This window comes from Phacochoerus africanus, chromosome 1 (assembly GCF_016906955.1).
Source record: "Phacochoerus africanus isolate WHEZ1 chromosome 1, ROS_Pafr_v1, whole genome shotgun sequence".
NCBI lineage: Eukaryota > Metazoa > Chordata > Mammalia > Artiodactyla > Suidae > Phacochoerus > Phacochoerus africanus.
This window is the reverse complement of record NC_062544.1, coordinates 145,702,464-145,726,111: the sequence shown is the minus strand read 5'-3', so window position 1 is coordinate 145,726,111 and position 23,648 is coordinate 145,702,464. Positions and strand designations below refer to the sequence as shown.

Below are 23,648 nucleotides of genomic sequence, written 5' to 3'. Positions count from 1 at the left end.
CAGTGGACTTTCCTGGGTGGAGGGGGAGGCAGAGGGAACAGCACCCATGGCCACAGAAAAGCCAGAAGCTGGGGTATGGGATGAGGAGCCCCTGTTCAGCCAATCAGTATTTGTTTGTGAGTCATGCACTAAGTCTGGCCCGCCGGGACCAGGACTTATATGAGTAGTGGGGAGGCTAGTAGAGAAGGAAGTCTGCCTTCTTGGGACTCATTCAGTAGCAAGAGACTGGAATCCACAACGACCTGGCATATGGAAAAATGGCAATTTATTGAGTCTTAGAGGCTGACACATTTGTTTTATTGTTTCTCTCACCATTATTCCGAAGGCAGTAGTATTTCCAGCCTTTTTGTAGTACCTGGCACATAATAAGCCGTTCAATAAATATTTAATAAGTTAAGGTGCAGTTGCCCCTGCCCAATACACTCACCAGATCAAAGGCAGTAGAACTACACATCCTCTCTTTTTCCTTATTCCCTCCCTCACTTTTCTCCCTCCTTCCCTATCTCCCTCTGTCCCTGACTTCTCCCCAGCAGTGACAAAGATGGTCCATTCCCTGCCACCTAAGCTCACTTCCTGTCTTGCTCAGCGCCCCCTAGTGGAATGCGAACCCTCCCTCCCAGTGTTTCCAGCGAAGCCCCAGGGCTGTCTCTAATTGGCCTGGCCGGAGTCCCAGGCACTGTGGCCAGATTAACATACTGTTTACTGATCCGTCAGGCCCGAGTCTCCAGCCCACACCCAGGGATTGGAGGGTAGTGTGGGTTTCTTTTGAACCATGTGGACTCAGAATAGTGTAGGGAAATTTGGAGGATTTCCTCAAAGAAAATCAGGAAGCCTTTACAGAAGAAGGAGGACTGGATGATCCTGGGTAGAGAGAAATAGATGTTCCTTGAGGGGGAAGATCCGGGGGAGGAGAAGAAAGTGGCTCCAGTTTTTAAACAAACACCTGATGTTCTTCTACCTGTAAGCTGTTCCTCAAATTTAGTTGGCTCATGCTTCTACTGGGCTTAATGCTGACACTACTCCCTTTGTGGGAATACACTGCCCGCACCCTGCGCCATATCTACCAAGCTAAAAGCTATTCTTCCTTCAAGGTTCAGTTTAGGTATCGCTTCCTCTAGCACCCTGTACTCTCCTGCTCATTGCACTTATCACACCCTGCACAATCATCTGTGTCCCCACTAGAGTATATATTCTGTGAGGACAGAGACTATATCTGTCTTCTACGTTGCAGTATTTCCTAGTAAGTTTCTAGTGCAGTCTCTAGCACATAATGAACTGTTGAATAATAGTTAATGACTGAAAGTAGCCATTCCCCTACCCTTGAATACCTTCTCCAGATCAAAGGCAGAGGAACTGTACCTTCCCTATTTTATCCTACCTCTACCCTCTCATCCATCTACCCACCCACCCACCTTTTTATCTGTTTATCTATCCATCATTTCATCCATCCATTCATCCACCTGCCCACCCACACATTTATACAGCCAGTCATCCAGCCAGCTGTCATTCATTCATTTATGAACAAACATATGCAAATATATATTGATACTTGTTGGGTACCTGTCTCTGTTCTAATTCAAAGAATACAATCATGAATGAGCTCCTTTCCCTTGTGGACTTTAGACTCTAAGTTCTACAGAGACCGTAGGCCACACACAGTGTGGGTGGTCAGGGTGAAAATTGGGTACTTCTCTTTTCCTTCAAGGATGTTTTGGCATGCACTGGCCCCAGGTCTCACCCCATGCAAACTCTGTGTGACCTGCAGATGGCCCTGCCTGTGGGGTAGAGGAAGCATACATAGACTGCATTGTTGAGAACCTGTTTTCAAAAAACTGATCCTTATCCTGCCCCAGCATGTTCCTTTATTAATACTGTCTACTTTCAGATTACCATGGCCTTATTTTGCATTTGAATGCAGAGCTGAAGAGCTGTGCACATAGCATCTTCCATCTTTCAAGATCTGATGATTTGGTGGGGTGGGGGGATGGAAAAGGCAGCATATATATGGCAAAGGCAGCATGATTACCAGAAAATGCAGTGTCGGCAGCTTGGAAGGCCCATTTTTCTGGCGTGCTGTGACTTTGGCCACATGCTTGCAATTTCTGGGCCTCAGCTTCCTTCAATGACAGGTTAATACACCAAGGTTTCTAGAGGGTCTCTGAGAACCTATGAAACTGATTTAAGTCCAAGAACAGTGGTCTTCACCTATAGGCCCCTACCTGGTGCTTCTCAGCCTGTGTTAGACTTGTTGTGGGAGGTCCTCCCTGATGGGGTCTGAGGGCTGGGAAGTGAACTCCCAGCTGAACTGGGTGGGTGTCTCCGAGGGCCCCTCCAGAGATCCCAGTGACTTGGCTCAAATGAACTTCTGCATCCACCTCTGCTCCCTTCCCAGCCCCCTACTGCTGTCAGCCCAGAACTCTATAGTCACGATGACTGGACCTCCCTCCCAGCCACCCTTCTCTGGTCCTTGCCAGGTGGCCAGAGAGGACAATCTCTGCCATCATCACCCAGCAAATCGTGGGAGGGCCAACCCTCAAAACTGGGTCTCCCAAGTTCCTGTGGGGTGAAGGGTCCTTTCATCCCTGTGTCATGGTTTCCTCATGGCAAAGTGGGGATGATCTAGCATCTACCTCACAGAGTTTTTGTGAGAAATAAGTGAGTTCATATGTGATGTGCTTAGTGCTAGACCTGGCATGTTATAAGTGCTCAGTAAGTGTTAGCTGCTGTTGTTATTGTTCTCATGCTGCCTCCCAAGATTGGAGTAAGGGTTAGTTGAAATGCTCCTTGGGGATAATATAAATGTACAACTAGGTCACTTTGCTTTTACAGCAGAAATTGACAGAACATTGTAAATCAACTATAGTAAATTTTTTTTTTAAAAAAGGTTTGCAAGCTCTGAAGTAATAGATGATGTTTTGTATTATTTAACACCTCTTGGACTGGCAGTATTGAGCATACTGTTCTAGATATTGAGCTATGGGCCTTTCATGCTGAAATCCATGTTTTAGGTAATTAAAAGAAATATCTAGAGAATTCTAAACATAAATCATTAAACTCATTTCTGAGAGGTCCCCAAGCAAACTCTTTCGTGGCAGCTGTCTGATGTCAGTCACCCTGGGTGATCAAGTTCACCATTATTCTTGGGATCAGGAATTGCCAATTGGATCACATAGAGTTTGGGCCCAGGGTTTTCAGGGTTCTCCAAGCATCAGAGACTGTACTGGGAAGTCTGGCCTGATGGAGGATGGGAAGGGTACTCTGTGGTTCAAGAAGAGTAGAAAAGTGAGCAAAGGAAAATGTGGGAGACTGAGAACACCCAGCTGGGGTGCTGACCTTGAGCAAGTGGTTGGATGCTTGCATGGGATGATCAGACAGGAAGATCAAGGTGTGAATGGAAACGCTCTCTCTTCCTCTGAAATACCCAATGCACATGATAAATTAGTGGTGAGATAAGCAACCTCAGCAGCTGAAATACCAAAAAAAAAAAAAAAAAAAAAAAGAATTTAGCCAGAATCATTGACCCAGAAAGGATATGGAGTTCAGAAGTTCAGAACTGCACAGTGAAGGAGCAGAGAAGCCAAGGTGTCTGTGAATGTGGAGGGTTAGAGGAAAAGTTCAAGAATGGGTTAGGGGCCAGAGACACACTTCAGCAGGCCCTCCAAACTCTTAGCCACGTTATGTTCTGGGAGCCACGTTATGTTCTGGGAGAGTAGGTGGCTGCTTTGGTTACCTGTAAACCTGCAGTCATTTGCTTTGACCACTAGATGTCGAGAACACATTGATCAGGCATACTTTCTGGCCCATGGAGTTGTTTGGAAATAAGCTTAGGGGAACTGGCAAAAGGAGTGGATGAAATCAGCAAGAATGGCTGGTGGCTTTAGGGCAACTGCAAATGAGCAAAAATAGGTGGGATGCAGAGAATTCTTTCCACCAAGACCCACAAGGAAAGTTGATTGCATGTTTTCATTTATTGTTTTGAAATTTGGGGAGGTGTTCAGGATGAAGGGAGAAATGTGGTCTAGGATATATTTTTTTTCACATTAGCTAATGTTATCTAGAGTTTGTGAGGATTTTCCTGAGGTCAAGTGGGTAAGTTCAAGATTTTCAAACTCTCAGACCAAATCAGGATTGTTGATGGTGGTGGTGATAGTAGCCGCTAATGCTTAACAGGGCTCTTCTCTGTGTGGTTGGTATTGCTCTCAGCACCTTATAAAAACTAATTCATTTAGTCCTCACAACAAATCCATGGGGTAGGTGCCAGTATTATCCCCATTTTATAGATGAGGGAGAAGTCAGAGGGGTTGTGTGACTTGGCCAAGGACACATCTGGTAAGTGGCAGCATCAGGATTCAGCCCAGACATTTGGGCTAGAGTTCTTATTCTTACCCGACATGCTCTGCAATAAATGTTGCCCCACTGACTCTTGACATATGACAAAGAGCTTCCTAAACAACAGATCAGTGCTGTGATTTCATGATAAGAGTCACAGAGGAATTCCTCATTCTGATAAACTCATTTCACATGAGAAGGAATAAGGTTGTAATGTTGACCAGTAATTCATCCTGAGTTCCTTGACTTAAAGGGCCTGGTTAGGCAGAAGCACATCCCATCCCCAGGAGGAAGCCTGTGCTCTAGTAGCTGTTGTAGTCATCCAAACAACAGTAGAAGAGAACCAGCAAGGCTCAGGAGCCATGAATTTCAGAAATTTCTTAGTATAGAAAAATGATCATAAACTTGACATTGCAAAGGGAAAATGTACTTCTAGTTGGAGACTGGGAGATAGAATACTGTTGGTATGGGACTGGCCCAACTTGCTCTCAGGCTGCCAAAAATAGTCACGTGTGCTGAGCAAATGGTAATGAATTAAGAAACAGTACCATAGGACAGAATAAGTGGTGAATTAAAAGTCTGAGACCAGGTTTCTAATGGGGTTAGATATGCATTTACTGTGGACCCTCCATTCTACTCCTAGATATTTATCCAGGAGCAGTGAAAACATAAGTCCACATAAAGAATTGTACAAGAACATTCTTTTTTTTTTTTTGTCTATTTTTTTAAAGGCTTCACTCATGGCATACGGAGGTTCCCAGGCTAGGGGTCGAATCAGAGCTGTAGCTGCTGGCCTATACCACAGCTAGGCCAGATATGAGCCGAGTCTGTGATCTACCTCACAGCTCATGGCAGGATTCCCAACCCAATGAGCAAGGCCAGGGATGGAACCTGTGTCCTCATGGATTCCACTGAGAATGGATTCCACGATGAGAACTCCTGTATGTGGACATTCTTAGCAGCTTTATTCATAATAGCCCGAATCTATAAACAACCGAAATAACTATCAACATATGAACAGATAAACAAATTGTGGTATAGGCATATAAGGGAATACTACTCAGCAATAATAAAGAACTACTGCATGCAACAACACGGGAGAATCTCAAAAACAAATTATGCTGAATGAACAAGGGTAGACATAAAAGAGTTGTGGGTTTGTTGTTATTTTTGTCTTTTGTCCTTTTAGGGCCACACCCACAGCATATGGAGGTTCCCAGGCTAGGGGTGTAACCGGAGCTGTTGCTGCCGGCCTACGCCAGATCCAAGCTGCGTCTGCCCCACACCACAGGTCATGGCAATGTCAGACCCTTAACCCACTGAGCAAGGCCAGGGATTGGACCTGCAACCTCATGGTTCCTAGCCAGATTTGTTTCCGCTGCACCACGGTGGGAACTCCCCCAAAAGAGTTTATTATACTTTACAGCTTCATGTATGTGAAGTTCTAGAACATGCAAAACCAACTGACAGTGACAGAAAGCAAATTGGTGATTGCCTGGGGCTGGGCAAGGAGGGCAGATCAACTGGAAAGGGGCACGAAAGATCCTTTTGGTGTGATGGGAGTGATTTATATCTTGATTGAGTTGATGACACATGGATGTAAAGTCTGGGAACTATACTGATAATGCTTTATGATCTTGGATAAGCCATTTAGTCCTTCTGGGCTTTAGTTTCCCTATCTGTAAAATTTGGTCATTGGATTAGATTATGTCTAGGATTTCTTCTGACTCAAAAATTCCCTTATTATAATCATATTCAATGCTTAAAATGGAAGTAGAATAGTAAAGTCCAATTTGCTTTACAGGAATTCATTTTATAGCCAAGGATGAGTTTATTTCTGAGAGCATAGAATATGTATTAGGTTATTCAATAATACTCCTTTTGGGAACAGAGCCATTTACAGGCCAATTTTACTTAAGGAAACAGCTAAGAAAATGATCTGTGTGTGAGTAAGAAGGATGTTCCCATGGAAATCCCCAGGAGGAGGGCCTCTTCCAATGACACTATGGGGAGGAAGAGGGATGCAGGAGTCATAGCTGGCAGGGCTGGAGAGGGCAGCTGAGGAAGGCCATGCTCGCCATGTCACCTCTGAGGACCCACAGGTTCTGGGGGCTGTGGGTGCCCTTTTAAATTTCCTCTTTGCTGGTCCATTCTGGGCACTTAGTAAGGATTTAATAATGGTGATGATGATGATGGTGATGGTGATGAAACTGCTATGATTATGCTCCTCCTTTTCTCAGACAGTTTGTGCAAAAGTAAAGAGCTAGGGGAGGAGGGCAGGGATGGAGCTGACGGGGCACAGAACTTGGAAGGGGGCTGGCAGCACAAGAGCCGTAATAGCTTGTTGTTTCCCCATGCTCGCGTGTCCCCAGGTCATGAAAACCTACCACATGTACCACGCAGAGAGCATCAGTGCGGAGAGCAAGCTGAAGGAGGCCGAGAAACAGGAGGAGAAGCAGTTCAACAAGTCAGGAGACCTCAGCATGAACCTGCTCCGGCATGAGGACCGGCCTCAGCGCCGCAGCTCCGTGAAAAAGATTGAAAAGATGAAGGAGAAGGCGAGTGAAGGCCCCTGCCAGCGGGAGGTGTCAGGGTGGGGCAAAACAGAGAGGGCCAGGCTCCCCACAACCTCGGCCTCCCTCTCTGCACCCTGAGGGGCTGAGGTAAAATCCTGCTGCCAGCCTCTGCTCTCCTGGAGGTTAGTGTCATGCTGGAGACAGGGCTGGCTATGCCTCTGCTAGCACTTGTTAGGCTTTGGGCCAGGGTCAACAGCGGGAAGAGGTGCATAGCTGCCAAGAGAGCTGAACTTTGTTGAGACCCATGTCAGCAAGCATGTTCATGGAGGTGGGGCCTTCCCTGGAGGTCAGTTTGGTGGCTGGGGAGTTGATTGACACTTAGCATGTCTCAACAAGAGGGAACAGCACTGGGCTACCAAGTAGCACCTGGGCACCAGGTAAAGAACCATTCTGAAATTGTTGCTGCCAAGCCCAAGCCAGCCCACTTAGAATCTTTGTGTGCTGGTGCTGGAAAAGTGCTTCAGTAGGGCATAGTGAAAGTGCTAGTTTCGGAGTCAGACAGGCTGGGTTTTGAAGAAGCTATATTTACAACAAATCTCTGAACTTCAGTTTTAAAATCTGACAGCAATGGCAAACAAATCTGTTCTCTAATGTCAGCTCTGATCAGTTGGTAGCGGCTGCCCAAGGCTCTACGTTGAGGATTGTGAGCCCTCTCCAGGCTTTGGTTAAAGACTGTGCTGTGATCGATCAATTAATGATGTCTGTCATGGCCAAGGTATTTAGAGAGGTATTGTAACATGCTGTTTTTTTTCATCCGAGACTAGGTTACTTTTCAGATTCTATTCTTCTTAAAAGATTATAATTTTCTTGTTGAATTCTCTTCATTCATTCATCCCATGCCGTAGCAAACATCTTCTGAACTCTTTCTATTTGCCAAACATTGCATCAGTGATTTATTTGGTCTTCTCTGAGACTAATTCTGTGATCATATGATCCTACCATTCTTAAAAATTGTAGGAGATTGAGTGGGAACAAAACCCAACAGGGCCTGGGGAAGTTACAAAAGTAACCAGAGACAAATAGAATAAAATTTCAGGGTAATTCCAAAGGCAAAGAAAAATATGCTCCCCAATAACCAGGCAGAGACTCAGTTTTAAAAATGGGCAAAGGATTCGAATAGACATTTCTCCAGAGAACATATATGAGTGGCCAATAAGTGAAAAGATGCTCAGCACCCTTAGTCATTAAGGAAATGCAAATCAAAACCACAGTGAGGTACCACTTCACACCCACCAGGATGGCTAAAATAAAAAAGGCAGATAATAAGTATTGGTGAGGAGGTAGAGAAGTTGGAACCCTTATACATTGTTGGGGGGAAATGTAAAAATGGTGCAGCCACTTTGGAGGACTAGTCGGACAGTTCCTCAAAATGTTAAACACAGAATTACCATATGACTCAGCTGATCTACTCTTAGATGTCTACCCAAGATAAACAAAAAATATGTTCATACAAAAACTTGCACATGAATGTTCATAGCAGCATTATGCATAATAGCCAAAGGGTAGAAACAACCCAAATAAATAAATGTCCATCATCCAATGAATGAATGAATGAATAAAATGTGTTAAATCCCTGTAATGGAATATTCAGCCATGAAAAGGAATGAATATACTGCAGCATGGATGACCCTTGAAAACAGAATGCTAAGTGAAAGAGACCAGTCACAAAAGACCCCATAGTATATGATTCCATTTATATGAAATGTCCAGAAAAATCCATAGATACAGAAAGTATATTATTGGGTGTTGGGAATTGGGGCAGTAGAGAATAGAAAGTGACTGCTAATGGGTACAAGGCTCCTTTGGGGGCAATGAAAATATTTTAAATCTAGATAGTGGTGATAGTTTTACAACTCTGTGAATATATTAAAAATAAATTTAAAAATAAAAGAAGCAGGCAGGAAATTTCAGAACTACAACATAGGACGATATATAGATGGCTAGAGAAAGCTCTGGCAGGGGAGTCTGGAGACAAATTTTGAGTTGAGCGTTGTGTGCTAGTTAGCCATTTGGCATGGACAACCCACTTCTCTTCAATTTTCATTTCCTCATGTGTAAAATGGATGAATTAAACTAGGATATCTTTAAAATCCTTTCCAGGGATAACATTTTATGAATCCATGAAGACCTGGAAATGGTCTCAGGGTCATATACCCCCTGGAAATGGGCCAGGCATATGAAAACTCTCCGTGGAGGTTGGGAGTGTGGCTGGTCCAGGATGGAAGTGCTAGAAGTTTGTTACTAGAAATTCCCAGAATAAGTGGATCCTGGCAAAAGGTCAGAAGAGGTGTCCGAAGAGCATTGAAAGGCTGACCGTGGGGGCACCTCTACTGAACAGCTGGAGAACTCGATCTGGAGTAAGGAAGGTTGAGAGTGCTGAGGTGAAGGAGGAAACCCTGTTTCTTTAAGGAGAGCTGTTTTTCTACTCAGCAGTGTGATGCATCTGAAAGGGGAGGAGAACCGCTTTCCAACGTATGGACTCTTTACTGCTTCCTGCCCAGGATGGCCCAGAACAGAAGCAGCTTCCCAGGGAGGCGGCCCAACTCCTGGGCAAGACTGCACTCGGGCTGCCCCACCCCCTTCTCACCACCCCTCATGTCAGACATTCAGTGAAAATCATTTCATGCTGCCCATGCAGGGACTATTCCGGGGGTTGTAGACCTGGCCATGAACAGGCCCATCAAGTCCTTAACTTCATAAGAGCTTACTTTCTAGCAGGGGACACTGAAAATCAGCAAGTAAGCTAAGGGGTAAAAATATAATTTTGGCTAGTGAAAAGTGATTATGAAATAAAATTGAGGAACCCCGATGTCCTTCAGTAGGTGGAGGGATAAGTAACTGGTACATCTAGACAATGGAAGGTTATTCTGTGCTAGGAAAAAAAAAAAAGGAGCTATCAAGCCATGGAGAGATATGGAGGGACCTTAAATACATGTTACAAAGTAAAAGAAACCAATCTGAAAGGGCTACATACTGTATGACTCCAACTATATGACAGTCCCAAAAAGGCAAACTGTGGAACAATAAAAAGATCAGTGGCTACTAAAGTTTAGGTGGGAGGGAGGGGGTCAGAGAATTTTTAGGGCTGGGGAACTGCTCTGTCTGATACTGTAATGATGGACACATGCCATTATACCTTTGTTCAAACCCACAGAATATACAACACCAAGCATGAACCCTGAACTAAACCGTGGCTTCTGGGTGACAGTAGTGTGTCAATATAGGTCCATCAGTTGTAAAAAATGTACCCTGTGGGAAAAGGAGGGTATGCAGGAAATCTCTGTACCTTCCTCTCAATCTTGCTGTGAAGCAAAAGCTGCTCTAAAATAAAAATTCAAATAAAGATGAAAATGTTCACTAAAAATTGAATAAAGATTAAATAAGTGGGAAATGTAGGGCAGGATAGAGTGTGGGAAGAGACAGCGGAGATGCTGGGGACACACTTTAGGCAAGATTGTCGTCAGAGGCCCACTCGACTATGTGACCATGGTAAGCAGCCACACGGGGACCTGGAAGGATGGCCTGCCAGGCTGAAGGAATGAGGCTGAAGTCTCGAGGCAGGAATGGATATGGCCTCTAGAGGATGGACAGAGGAGGTGATGATGGGAACATGGAAGAAGAGCCAGGTTGGATGGGCTTTCGGTGGGGGGGGGGGCTGTTGGGTAGGGCCTCCGAGGTCTCATTTACACTCTCCTCTGGCTGACATCAGGAAAAGTCTGCTGCTTACCCAACAGTGCTGTCGCTGGCTTCATGGGTGCCCTTTAAGGTGAGCTTTTTGAATCCAGGGTCCAGATCTTCCTCACCTGACACATGGAGTAAGGCATTCCAGGGCTGTGCAAGGGATTGGGTGCAGGCGGTGAGCATAAAGAAAATCCTAAATCCTTCCCATCAGTGGCTCGGGTCTTACATCTACTCTTTCCTTCCTCCAGAGGCAGGCAAAGTATTCTGAGAACAAGCTGAAATGCACCAAGGCCCGGAATGATTACTTGCTGAATCTGGCAGCCACCAACGCAGCTATAAGCAAATACTACATCCATGATGTCTCCGACCTCATCGATGTGAGCTCCTGGGGAGTCTGGGCACGAGTCATCAGTCCAGGGAGGGCTGTCCCTTGTCCTTAATGGAGCCCTGATCAGGGAAGGGCAAGAAGCATTTGGGATCTTGGAAAGGAGTGTCACCTCGAGGCCTCTACCCAGTGGGTGAGGGTGGCCTCTGGTGGCCCCTGAACACTTGGGCCGGGCAGTTGTAATCCAGCATGCACTTTCCCAGCATCCTCCTCTACACCAGGCCCTTTGCTGGGTTTGGGGGCACAAGTGTGATTTACACAGTTCATGACATGGGGGACTTCACAGAGCGGTAAAGATCTTTATTTGTTCAGCACCCCCGGTGTCTGGTTGGCCAGACACACATGCATATGGAAGAAAATAATGAATGAGACAGAATTCACAGGTAGTTTTACTTGGGGGCTGTTATCTTGGGAGAAATCAGGCAGTTTAAGCACAAGGAAGATGGAACACTGGCTGCTGAGTACTAGCTGTGCAAAACACACTGGGGAGATGGCCAGGCCTGGGGAGAGAACACTGTGAGGCAGGCTTCCATGTCATCTGTGATGGATCGGGGGCTGCTTCTCATGTCTTCACACAGACAGGGATCTGGCCCAGCAGATGCTCTGTCAGCTTCTGTGAGGCAGATGCATCCTTTTCCTCTGGCCCTGTGTATCCTGTCAGGAATTCAGAGGGTCACCACTTGTCCCTTAGCTGCAGAGGGGATCCATTAATGCCATTATTGCCAACCCCAGGAGAGAGAGCTGCTTGGCCCTGCTCATTTCTTCACAACACCGGAGGCCAGACCCCCTCCTATTTCCTACCTTTCAACTTTCTTTTTCACACAGCCCTTTCATTTTTTCATTTACCAAATTTTTATGGAGTCCCTACAAGCTCTCAGTCTTGAGGTGTAACCATGGACAAGAGCCAGTGGATCTGTCCTCATGGTGCTTACCCTGCACAACCCTGATGTGTTACAGGCAATTGCAGTGCCAGGTGGTGGATGTTATGGTGAGGGAGATGGAGGGACGTGTGGACCCCTGGATGAGAAACATCTGGCGTTAAACTCTCAGTGGGCGAGCATCAGAGAAGGCTCCCTGCAGGAAGTGACCTCTAAACTGAAACCCAAAGAGTATTTAGGCAGGAGGAGAGAGGGAGAATCCTCCAGGCAGGGAGAATGCATGTGTGAAGGCCTGGAGGTGAGAAAGAACGTGATGAGTTTGGGGAGGTGAGAGAAGCACTGCCATTGCCTGGACTGCAGCCCCCAGCACCCCCCACGGACTTTGCCGTGACCTGTGTGGTAAGCTCCCAGAGTGCTCGAGCGCCTCCAGCATGGAAGATCTGGCTGTGGAGTAGGAGGAAATCATGTCACTGTGGCAGGCCTACCTCCATGTCACCATTCTGACTGCACTCTTCTGTGTGTGCTTCTCTCCAAGTGCTGTGACTTGGGCTTTCATGCCAGTCTGGCCCGCACCTTCCGGACCTACCTCTCAGCTGAGTACAACCTGGAAACCTCTCGCCACGAGGGGCTGGATGTCATCGAGAATGCGGTGGATAACCTGGATTCCCGAAGCGACAAGCACACGGTCATGGACATGTGCAACCAGGTCTTCTGTCCCCCTCTCAAGTTTGAGTTCCAGCCCCACATGGGTGATGAGGTAGGCTTCTCTCAGGAGCCCTTGCTTGAGGCTGCTTCTGCCTGTCTCCCATGGGCTCCCAGGGCATCGGTGGGAGGAAAAAGTCAGCTCAGAGGCTTGGTGTCAAGTTCTTGGTGCCTGGGCTTCCCGGCTGAGGAGTATATCGCTGATACCCTAATCTTGGTGGCTCAAGTCCTCCACCTGCAGAACTGCAGGACCTTAGCTTCGCATAGAATCCCTCCCAGTTGTGACTAGACAGGCCCTGGAAGAGCCCCACATCTGCACAGAGATGATCATCTCACGTTGTCCCTTGTGATAGCCTCAGACCAACAAAGGCAGGGTCTCAGCATAGCCACTCTGGCCTGTGCTCCAATGCTGTGAACCCTTGGCATCCCAACCAATCACATTTCCTTCAGGGCCTGTGCCGCTCAAGACCTTCACTATGTTCTGGGGAAGAAAAGTGGGAGAAAGCACTTGGCATTGGCCCTAAAGCAGCACACTAGTTACACAAAGTTTCTTAAGAAAACATCTCCTTGAACTTTTCCCTGTCTTTCTTCCCTGTCTCTAGGGCTCAGGCCCGAGTCCCTGGAACTAACAGAGGACAGCCACCAGAAGTCAGATCAGCCTCCCCCCTCCATCTCTACCCCCAGGAGCACATGCACAGAACTTTTTCTTAAAGCTCTGTTACCTCCACTCAGACACATCACCCCCTGCACCCTAGAGTCAGCCTCTGCATCCCAGGGGAGCTTAGCTGGGTCGCTGCTGCACCTGCTTAGCAGGGAGGGACAAGGAGGTACCACAGAAGGTGGCACTTGCTGGACATGTTAGTGGCTCTGCCCACTTTCTCCATTTACAAGACATGACTTCTGCAGGGCCTCCCGGTAGCTCCTGCCCCTTCCATCTGCCCTCAAGTTCAGCTCTGTGGATCGTCTTAAAGTGAATGCAGAGTTTGGGTAGGCTGTTAGTGGTAAATAACTGAGCCCTGCCATCCCCTATGATCTCAGCTCACTTACACCAGACAGCCTAGCCTGGGAGTGTGGGTGTGGGTGGAGGAGAACAGAATTCCCCTGTATTCCTCTCTTCTCCCCCTCCTTTCTTGGTCAACCAATCAAGGAAGACAGGCTGTGAGTGTTGCCGCCACTGCATGGATGCTTCCCACAGGCATCTCCTTGCTGGGCCCACTTTGCTCTTTCCCACCCTTTGCTCTTTTCTTTTCTTTTTTCTTTTTCTTTTTCTTTCTTTTTGTCTTTTTAGGGCCGCACACACAGCATATGGAGGTGCTCAGGCTAGGGGTTGAATCGGAGCTCTAGCTGCTGGCCTATACCACAGGCACAGCAAAGCCAGATCTGAGCCAAGTCTGCTACCTACGCCACAGCTCACAGCAACACTGGATCCTTAACCCACTGAGCAAAGCCAGGGATCGAATCCACATCCTCATGGATACTAGTTGTGTTCATTGCTGCTGACCACAATGGGAATTCCCCATTGTTCTTTCCATCAGCTTCTCTCAGCCAGTTGCTTCCTTACCACAGCTTCCTGCCTGGAAATTAACCAGTTACTCTCACTTAATGAGATTCTGTCCACTCTCCAAGTAGAAACGTGCTGTACAGGCATAGGCATAGAGTGTGAGAGCGTGGTCCCTGGCTTCTGCTGGCTCTGGGGTCCCCAGATACCAGCTGTGTGACCTTGGAGAGGTCACTTGGCCTTTCCAGGCCTATTTCTGCAGCTATGGGTGGGAGTGGTAATGGTATCCCTGCCCTGGCTCTGCACTGGTGACAAGGGCTGATGGCTGTCATTTCTGCAGGTGTGCCAGGTCAGCGCCCAGCAGCCCGTCCAGACGGAGCTGCTCATGCGGTACCACCAGCTGCAGTCCAGGCTGGCCACTCTCAAAATAGAGAATGAGGAGGTGAGTAAACCCCTCTGCCCTGGAGGGGATTTCCTTTCACAGGCCTGGCTGGTCCTGAGGCATCCACTCTTGCCATGGAACATGTAAGAAATTAGGGTTCATCTGAAAGTTGTCCATGGTACAAACCTCAATACCACACACACCAAGAATCTTCTTTGGCGTGGGGAAAGCTCATAAGATGTTAAGGGAAAGCTAAGAGAAAGTAGAACTCTGTGTACAGTACTGTCCTAGCCAGGGTAAACTAAAGTATGCCTGCATGTTTCTGTGCTATTCACAGGCATAGAAAAAAGACTGATGGGAAATACTTTTAAATATTGCTAGTGCTTTTGACTGGGTTGCGGGAGTATAGGTGATTTCTGTTTTCTTCTTTGTGCTTTTCTCTTTTTTCTGCAGAGTTTGTGTTATTTTTATCATCAGAAAATATTAAAGGTCTTTTATTTTATTTTTTTGCTTTTCTTTGTGGCTGCACCTGCTGCATATGGAAGTTCCCAGGCTAGGGGTCAAAGCAGAGCTACAGCTGCCAGCCTATGCCACAGCCACAGCAATACAGGATCTGAGCTGCATCTGCAACCTACACCACAGCTCACACAACGCTGGATCTCTGACCCTCTGATGGAGACCAGGGATCGAACCTGCATCCTCATGGATGCTAGTCAGATGTGTTTCTGCTGTGCCACAGTGGGAACTCCAGTAACAGGTATTTTAAATCACACAATGAAATAGCTCATGGCACACTGACCATTTCATAGATCCTGAGCCCCAAGGAACTTCTGTCTTACCAGAGCCAGCACGTATCCCCTGAAGCTGGTGGCACAGGACCCCCACCAGGGTGGCAGAGGTGGAAATACAGCTGGGTGGCTCCATTCTAATGTAGATTATGAGGCCACATGGAGACTTCCTGTTCCAGCCTAAGTGCCCCCCCCCCGCCCCGCAGGGAGGACGTCACCCACCTGGAGGACACCAGGACATGGGGGTGTCAACTGAAATCGTGGGCAGGCTCACCCCTGAGAAGTGCAGTGGCAGTTGGAGATGGGGAGTGGTGGTTCCTGTCTTCAGACTCAGGAGGGCTGTGCCAGCCAGGGAGGGCCGGTTGCTCTGTGTCTCGAAAAAGGGTGGAGCCAGATTGTCGCTCAGGATGAAGGGATCAAAGCGGTCCCTGGGGGGAGGTCATGTGCAGGCACATTCTATATTTGTTTTTCAAACCTGAGAAGAGAGAGGACATGAAAAGAGTGTTTTCTTTCTTTCTTCCTGCCCTGCATCTACATTGCATGTGTCCCGGCTTCTGTCTCCCCCGAGGCGCTCTTTTTCAGTCAGGCTTCTGAGGACTCTGTGGCAGACATTGAGGAGGGCACTCATTGAGGCTGCTGTCCCCCACCCTCTCTGGATGAAGAGAATGGGGAGCATTTTGAGCGTTGTTCCTTCCCAGAGACCTGCCTCCCAGAAGGATCTAGTTTGAAGCTATGGAATCATAAAGAGAAACAAACCTCAGACCTGAGTTCCTTGTTTGTCACAACATCCTCCAAGGTTCTCATAGCAGAAGCAGCCCCATGGCATGACTTAGTGTGGGCAATCTGGCTTCTCACCCCCACCAGCTACTGGCCCCACTTTGCAAATCAGTGTAACAGGAATGAGCATCATTGTCCTGCCTGCCTCCCAGAGGCTGTATGGAGAAGAAGTAATGGAACAGTTGGGAAAGGACTTTGAGTTGTCAAAGACATCCTGAGGCTGAAGGATTTTTGTTGACTTGCTGCATTTCCCAGGTTAGAAAAACCCTGGACGCCACCATGCAGACGTTACAGGACATGCTGACCGTGGAGGACTTCGATGTCTCCGATGCCTTCCAACACAGTCGGTCCACAGAGTCTGTGAAGTCAGCTGCCTCTGAGACCTACATGAGCAAGATCAACATTGCCAAAAGGAGAGCCAACCAGCAGGAGACAGAAATGTTTTACTTTACAGTAAGTGGCATCCCGGCCCAGGACCTGCTGTCTGTGCCCCACCCACTGTGATTTTTGGGGAGCAGCCCAAAGTAGTGGGAGCCAGAGGAACCACAGGGGTTAGTTAACCTACAGTTCTTCCAACACACTTTTCAGATGAAGTTGCTTGGCTTGGCTTTGGGAAATGTAGAAAGTGAGCTACCAGTAGGGAGCATCAGCCTTAATCATGGATTGATAGTTACTGCAATTTTCTTATTCTAGAAAAAACAAAACAAAACAAAACAGAGTTGTGTTCAGTAGGGTGAGAGGAAAGGGGCTAACAGAATTACATGCATGCCCCAAGGAACATCTCCCAAGCTTAGAGAATGGTTGTCATGTTGAGTTGTCTCAAATTTGGGCATGGGCTCTGCAAACAGGCTGTGCCCTGGGTGGTCCTTGGAGATTGCTGGTGAGTTGCCCGTCCTTCATGTAACATCTCAGATTACTTATACCCCACTTGGCCAGAGAGGAACAGGGATGGGGGGTGTAAGGGCTTCGGTTCAACATGAATTTAGTGAACATGAATGCCCTGGTTGTAAGCAACCTTGTGTCTTCCATCCGATGTCTGATCCTATTCAGTCCTTTCCCTGCCCCAAAGTCATCTAGATTCTGCACACCCTCCTTACCTAAATAACCCTTTTGCTTGGTGTGCAGCTGGCTCTAGGTATTATAATGTTTTCCCCATATCTCTCTTATCTTAGGAAATCTGCCTCACTAGGATTTCTGGTCAGTGATCTTGATTCTGTTCTCTGGGGCAGTGCAGAGAGGCTAATTCTACTCGACAGTCTTTGGCGAGGTTTCAGGGAGCTGGGCTTTTATTTCTCTAGGCTAACCATATCTAATTCTTTCAATCCAGCCTCTTAAGCTTGTGTCGAGTCTCAGTATCCTAGCGCCTCTCTCCTGAACTTGTTCTGTTTGTCAGTACTTCTTCTAAAGTGAGGCTTCCAGCAGTGGTGTGACCAGCATGGAACAGGGCCAGACTTTCGCCTCTCTCCACTTTAGGTGCTATGCTCCTTTTTTTAATGCATCCTAAGGTCCTACTTAAAAGAAAAAAAATCTCTTTTCCAACCACACTGCCGTTAAACCAGGTCACCTTCATCCTATGGGATTTGTAGGTGATGTCCTGGGTATGTCTTATGTTTATCACCAGTTAGATTTCCTCTTGATGGGTTCAGCCAGACTGTCATGATCCTGATCCAGTTTCTCATCACATATGCTGTCTCTTCAGACCTTGTGTCAGCTGCAGATTCAGTAAGTTTGTCAATTAAAAACAAAACAAAACAAAACAAAACAAAAAAACTTGAGTGGTGTGCCAGGGCCAAGGCCAAAGACAGAGTTGTTCAAAACATGTCACTAGGCTGATATAGATCCATTAATCAGCACTTTTAAATTATGGTCATTTAACCAGCCACAGACCCACCCAATTCTAACATCCAACTCCATTTCATGACAAATTGTCAACTCCCCATGGAAAACCAATAGTTGACACATACTGCATTTCCTTGATCAGCGCTCTTACGCTTTGTTGTTTTCAAGAAAGAAAACAAAGCTAGACTTAGTGAATCAGTCCATGCCAATTTCAAGATTTACCACCTCCATGAGGGGCCTACTAGTTTGCAGAGAGTTTATGGGTCACAAAGATAAGTGAGGAGTACGGGTGAGTATCAAGTCATTTTGGCAGCAGAAGCAAAGAAGGGGGTTCAGCTTGCTTGAAAGTAGAAGATAGCATCCATGATGAGGGTCATGGATGTTATATTTTCATCTTAATATTCAAATTATCAGTCTGGTTGGCTAGTCCACCTCATGACTTGATGTTGTGACATTTTCTAGGTATTTTTGAGGACATGGTACGCCTTTTAATGCAAACATCAGTACAAGTCAATGGCATTCTTTCCTTCATGCATCATATGTGAAGCCTGGGTGAAGCTTGGAAGAAGTTGGCAGGGTCCACAAGTCCCAGAACCCCAGGGTGTAATTTGCACTGACCAGTGAATTACCCACCAAAACATAGTTACAATGGGAGCTCAACTGCTTGGGGCCATGAGGCATGAGAATACCTACTTACACCTCAGCTCTCTTTTTTTTGGTTTTATTTTTTAGGGCTGTAGGTACAGCATATGGCGGTTCCCAGGCTAGGGGTCGAATCGGAGCTGTAGCTGCCAACCTACACCAGAGCCACAGCAGTGCAGGATCTGAGCTACGTCTGTGACCTACACCACAGCTCACAGCAATGCTGGATACTTAACCCACTGAGTGAGGCTAGGGATTGAACCCACATCCTTATGGATATCAGTTGGGTTCATTACCGATGAGCCACAAGGGGAACTCCCCTTTGGTGAATTCTTAAACACAAGATAAAGTCAAAGTGCGATATTACTGGAAGCATCCAGAGAAAGCCACTAGGTGAGTCATTGTTAAACTGAAGTGTGCTTTTGAGTCATGTGGAAAGCTTATTGAAAACATAGGTTCCCAGACTTCTACCCTCCCCAGGGTGGCGCCCTGGAAATGTGAGCACTTCTGGTTAGTTTCATGGTATTCCAGGAGTACTGCAGAGCAGGAACCTATATTTTCACACTCTCCGAAGCTGGGGAGGAGACCACTGGTCCCTGCACCACACTTGGAGAAGCACCGAGAGTCTACCGTCATTTCACCCTGAGGAGCGTATGAAGGCCCAGAAATGTTCAGAAATCTGGCCAAGGTCGCACACTGAATGGCTGCAGCCCTGAGCTCTTTCTCCTTCTGGGCAGAATGAGGATGTGGTGTCCCCCCATTTGCTGTCTGAGATTGTAGTGGACCACACATATGTGTTTAAAAGCTGTCTCGTGCTCTACAGATGCAAGGGAGAGTGACTCTTAATAACCACTGCTGAGGAGAGAGGACACCACAACCTCCAGAAACCCTGGGGCCAGGGTGTGGTGACCTCACTGTTTCCTAGACACAGTCAGCCCCACCCCACAGGCCTTTTCCCCCTACCTGAGTTCAGCAGGAAGGTGGTGATGGTCAGGCATCCTGAGCAACAGAGGCTCACATCTTTCCTTCTGTGCAGCATCTCTGAGCCTCCATAGAATGAACATTTTTGGTGAGAAACTAGCCTGCAGATTTGGGCAATCACATCTGTTCCTGTGCCTTCATTCTCAGGGCTTCTGTTATTTTGTTCGTCTGCTTAGACCCCCCTCCCTCCCCTGGGCAGCCACATGTCCCCTTCCTCTCCTCCTTCAGGCTGGGCTCAAAAGGCAACTTTGCAGTGAGGTCTGCCCAGACCCTCATTCCTGCCTGTTTTTATCCGAAGCATTCCCCACCATTGACAATTGTCTATTTTACTTAACATTTTTTACTAGTTTATTATCTCTCTCCCTACACTGCTGTGTCAGTCCCACCAGGTCAGGGATTCAATCTAATTTCTTAGCACCTGCTATATGCCAGGTATAGCTGTAGGCACCGGGGATCCAGAAAGAATTGGCGTACCCATGTAAAGGCGTGGATGAGGCCAGGCAGAACTGGGGGCAGGTAGAAGTGTTTCTGTTCCAGGCGCCCAGTCCCTGGCACTGCTCTGAAGTGCATTGTGTTTGGTCAGACCCCTGAACTAGAGGAGCCTGGGGTCCGAGAGACCTTGGGCAAATCATTCTCTGTGCCAGCATCAACTTTCTCATCTGTGAAAAGAAGAAAATAATATCCCCCAATGCAGTTTGGGTTATTTTAATAGGAATGTCTCTAGGTGCCTGCAAAGCCGTTCTGCCTTCAGAGCACAGCCAGATAAAAGACAAACTTGTTCGGAGGCTCCTCTCTGATAGATCTGATGACATGCTCTTGTCTTTCTAAGTGCCCCACGGACAGGTCTCATCTTTATTGTTCTTGGCCCAGAAGCATGGAGCTGTGATGGCTAAAGAAGCCCTCTGCCTGGACTCCTGCAGTCCTCACCTGACAGAAGCACCTTTCACTGTGCCTGTCCCCTGAGCTTTCTTTGTGTTCCCAGACTGATATGCAGTTCCTTATGGGAGTATTCAGCCAAGGTTGGCAGAGCGAGAGATCCAATGGAGCAGTTGCAGAGACCCTCCTTTCCCATGCTGGGGTCCTTGAGAGTGGCCTCCCTCCCCGGAGGTCTGTTCTGGAGGCAGAGATGGCAGGACTTGGCCCTGCAATCTGTAACGTCCTTGTGCCTTGTGTCTTACAGAAATTTAAAGAATATGTGAATGGCAGTAACCTCATCACTAAGCTGCAGGCCAAGCATGACTTACTCAAACAGACTCTGGGTGAAGGTAAGTTGGGCAATGAAGTGGGCAAGCGGGATGGTCTTCCCATCTGGGTTTTGTGTGGCCCCTCGAGCTGTTTCAGGTAGAGATTCCGGGCACTTGATGGAAAAGGCCTGGTACTGGAGCCACCTACCAGGATGAACAGGCTGGAAAAGTAGCCCTGGAACACATGCTGAGGAGTCCGGTCTTGTTGCAGAAAGTATGGGGCAAACACATCTTAGTTTAGGTTGTGGGGGTGAGTCCCAGGTGAAGTGATAAGAGATCTGTAGGTAGGGGGTGGGATTCAGGGCGCAGGAGTCTGCACTGATGCCTTTTAGCAGATCCTCTTTGCTAGGAGTACTGTAGAAGTGCCTGGCCAGAATTCTAGGTCCAAGAAGAAGAATCCATATGTGTAAGCCAGGGTTTGGTTCCTGAGGGACCTGGGGCTTCCACTTAAAATTCCCCAGGGAGTTCCCGTTGTGGCTTAGCGGGTTAAGAACCTAACATAGTGTCCATGAGGATGCAGGTTTGTTCCCTGGCTTAGCTCAGTGGATTAAAGATCTGGTGTTGCTGCAAGCTGCGGCTTAGGTCACAGATATGGCTGGATCCTGCATTGCTGTGGCTGTGGCATAGGCCAGCAGCTGTGGCTGCAATTCGACCCCTAGAGCAGAAACTTCCATATTCTATAGGTGTGGCCATATAAACAAAAACAAAACTTCCCAAAGGCTTGCAACAACAGTTGGAGTAAAATCCCTACTGTTCCCATGGCCTATGAGGCCTGAGGTCCTTTGACCTCTGCCTGCTTCCCTGACCTCATCTACCCATTTTACACTCCCCTCTTGTATTCCAGCCACACCAAGCTCCTTTCTGCACCTCAAAACTCATCCAACTTATTCTTACCTCTGGGCCTCTGCATCTGCTGTTCCCTCTGCTTGGAATGCCCTTACCCCACATCTCTGTGTGGATGACTCCTTATCCTTCAGCTATCAGCACAGATACCACCTCCTCAGCAAGACTCACCTTGCCACCCAACCTCAAAGAATCACCACCTCTGTTCCAACTCTTTCTCTGTTTGATTTTCTTCATCTCTCTTCTCACCATATGAAACCATCCAATGTCTTATTTGTCTACCTGCTTGTTGTCATTGGTCATGCCCCTGCCCACAACAGCAGCATGTCTTCAACCAGAGTAGGAACTTCATTGCTTAATTTGTCCACCATTTTATCTCCAGTGCTTAGAACAGTGCCTGGCTCATAGTAAACACTCAATTAATAGCCACTGAATGAATGTTGAATGGAAAGGTCACAGACACATGAACTAGAAACCATCCAAGGTCAGGGATGGTTTAGAGCAAGTCCTCATGACCCTTGAGTCTGGTATGAGGCTTGGCTTTGAGGGGAGGACCTGGTCTGGGGCTTCTGAAGCTGCTAGACTCTGCTTGGAGCACTGTTAGCCCCACACTCAGATATATTGTTGTGTTGTGTTTGGAGAGGGATGTTGGCTAAAGGATATGTTCCATTGAAAGGAAAGAAAACATGAGGTCTGGGAAATGGGACAGTGTGGGAGAGATGAAGGGGCCTTTCAAGGAGATGATGCAGTAGATCCTGAGAGGACAGCCTGCAGCAGCCTAGAGATCACTCAGGAGCACTCTGGGGATGGAGGAGTGGCAGGATGAGAGTTGTGCTGGGCTGTGGAGCCAGCGGTCACTAGCTTGTGAGTGTTGGTCATACTCAACGTGTCCTCGCCCTTCGCTGGCACACCCTCTTCTCTGTGGGTGCACATCTTAGTGGCTGTGCCCCGGCACACAAGTCCCTCACATCCATTTGCTCAGCAGCTACCAAGGGGACTGCCAGGCTCTGCAAGTGCTTGGCATTTTTGAGCCCCTGCTTTAGAGGAATGAACCATCTTAGAGAAATTAAGCCATCTACCAGTCACAAAGCACTTAGAGTCGAGGTGGGAGACAACCTATGAATTCATAAAAAATTAAACAGTGGTAACATGTTACTCAGAACTACTGAATGAATCCCCAGGTGTACAGTAGACCCCGAGGATCATGAGTCCCAAGGGGCCAGTTTCACCATGGGCTCTGAAGAGGCAGAAAGGCTCTAAGGAACATGCATAACTAGGGCTTGAAGGAATAGTCAGGGCTTTAAAACTAATACCAATGAATTTTTTCAATCAACGTTATTGATGTATAATGGCTCTTCCATAAAATGTACTCATTTTACGTTTAGCAGTCTGTTTCGACAAACATATGCACCCAGGTATAACCACCACTCAGATCAAGATATGGAACACTATCTCCATCACCCAAAAGTTCCCTTGTGCCTCTGTGTAGTCAGTGTTCCATCCTCCAGCTCGAGCCACCACTGATCTGATTTCTATCACTCTAGACTAGTTTTGTTGTGTTCTTGCTGGTGAGAGCTGGGGAGCTTTTGGGGCTGATGGAAATGTTCTATGTCCCGATTTGGGTGGTGGTTATACATGGGTGTTTTCATTTGTCAGAACTCATTGAACAAGGGGAAGGGTGGGGAAGAGCGAGTTGCAGGGAGCTTTTTCTTCATTCCCCACCCCACCCCCACCCCTCCACATTCTGCCCATCCTGACATTTGGGGATTGGACCAGGAGAGTGGGGCCGTGGAGAAGTGTGAGTAACACAGAAGGGACCAAAACTAAGAACAGAGGGAAGGGGAAGAGACAAAAAGTTCTAGAGGAGCTTGGGTGAGTACGTGATGGGGGCAGCTTCCATGATTTGCAGGATCAGTTTCTATGGCCATCGGATTGGGGTCTGGGAGCTCTTTCTCATGAGCCATGTAACAAAAGGTGGGGCCCTGTGATTTCTGGCTACTTGTATTATTGAATTCGCATGTCCTGCATTAGAAAACAAGGTATTCTTTTAAAAAATAAGACCCCAGATGAGAAAGTTCTCTCCAGCTCTTCCATAAGTGCTAT

At 47.4% G+C, this 23,648-nt stretch overlaps 1 protein-coding gene across 6 annotated transcripts in view; it reads left to right on the top strand.

The window, feature by feature from the left end:
• The window catches only part of SRGAP3 (SLIT-ROBO Rho GTPase activating protein 3), a 271,415-nt gene that overhangs the window by 181,025 nt on the left and 66,742 nt on the right, over positions 1 to 23,648 (top strand). For all 6 annotated transcript variants that reach the window (XR_007134877.1, XM_047779732.1, XM_047779742.1 and 3 more), the window contains exons 5-10: positions 6,702 to 6,887; positions 10,835 to 10,963; positions 12,385 to 12,606; positions 14,390 to 14,491; positions 16,252 to 16,449; positions 20,639 to 20,723. Coding sequence is in view for 5 of the 6 variants with exons in the window: in XM_047779732.1 (XP_047635688.1) it covers positions 6,702 to 6,887; positions 10,835 to 10,963; positions 12,385 to 12,606; positions 14,390 to 14,491; positions 16,252 to 16,449; positions 20,639 to 20,723 (922 nt within the window). In the remaining variant the exon portion in view is untranslated. The remainder of the gene's footprint in view (positions 1 to 6,701; positions 6,888 to 10,834; positions 10,964 to 12,384; positions 12,607 to 14,389; positions 14,492 to 16,251; positions 16,450 to 20,638; positions 20,724 to 23,648) is intronic.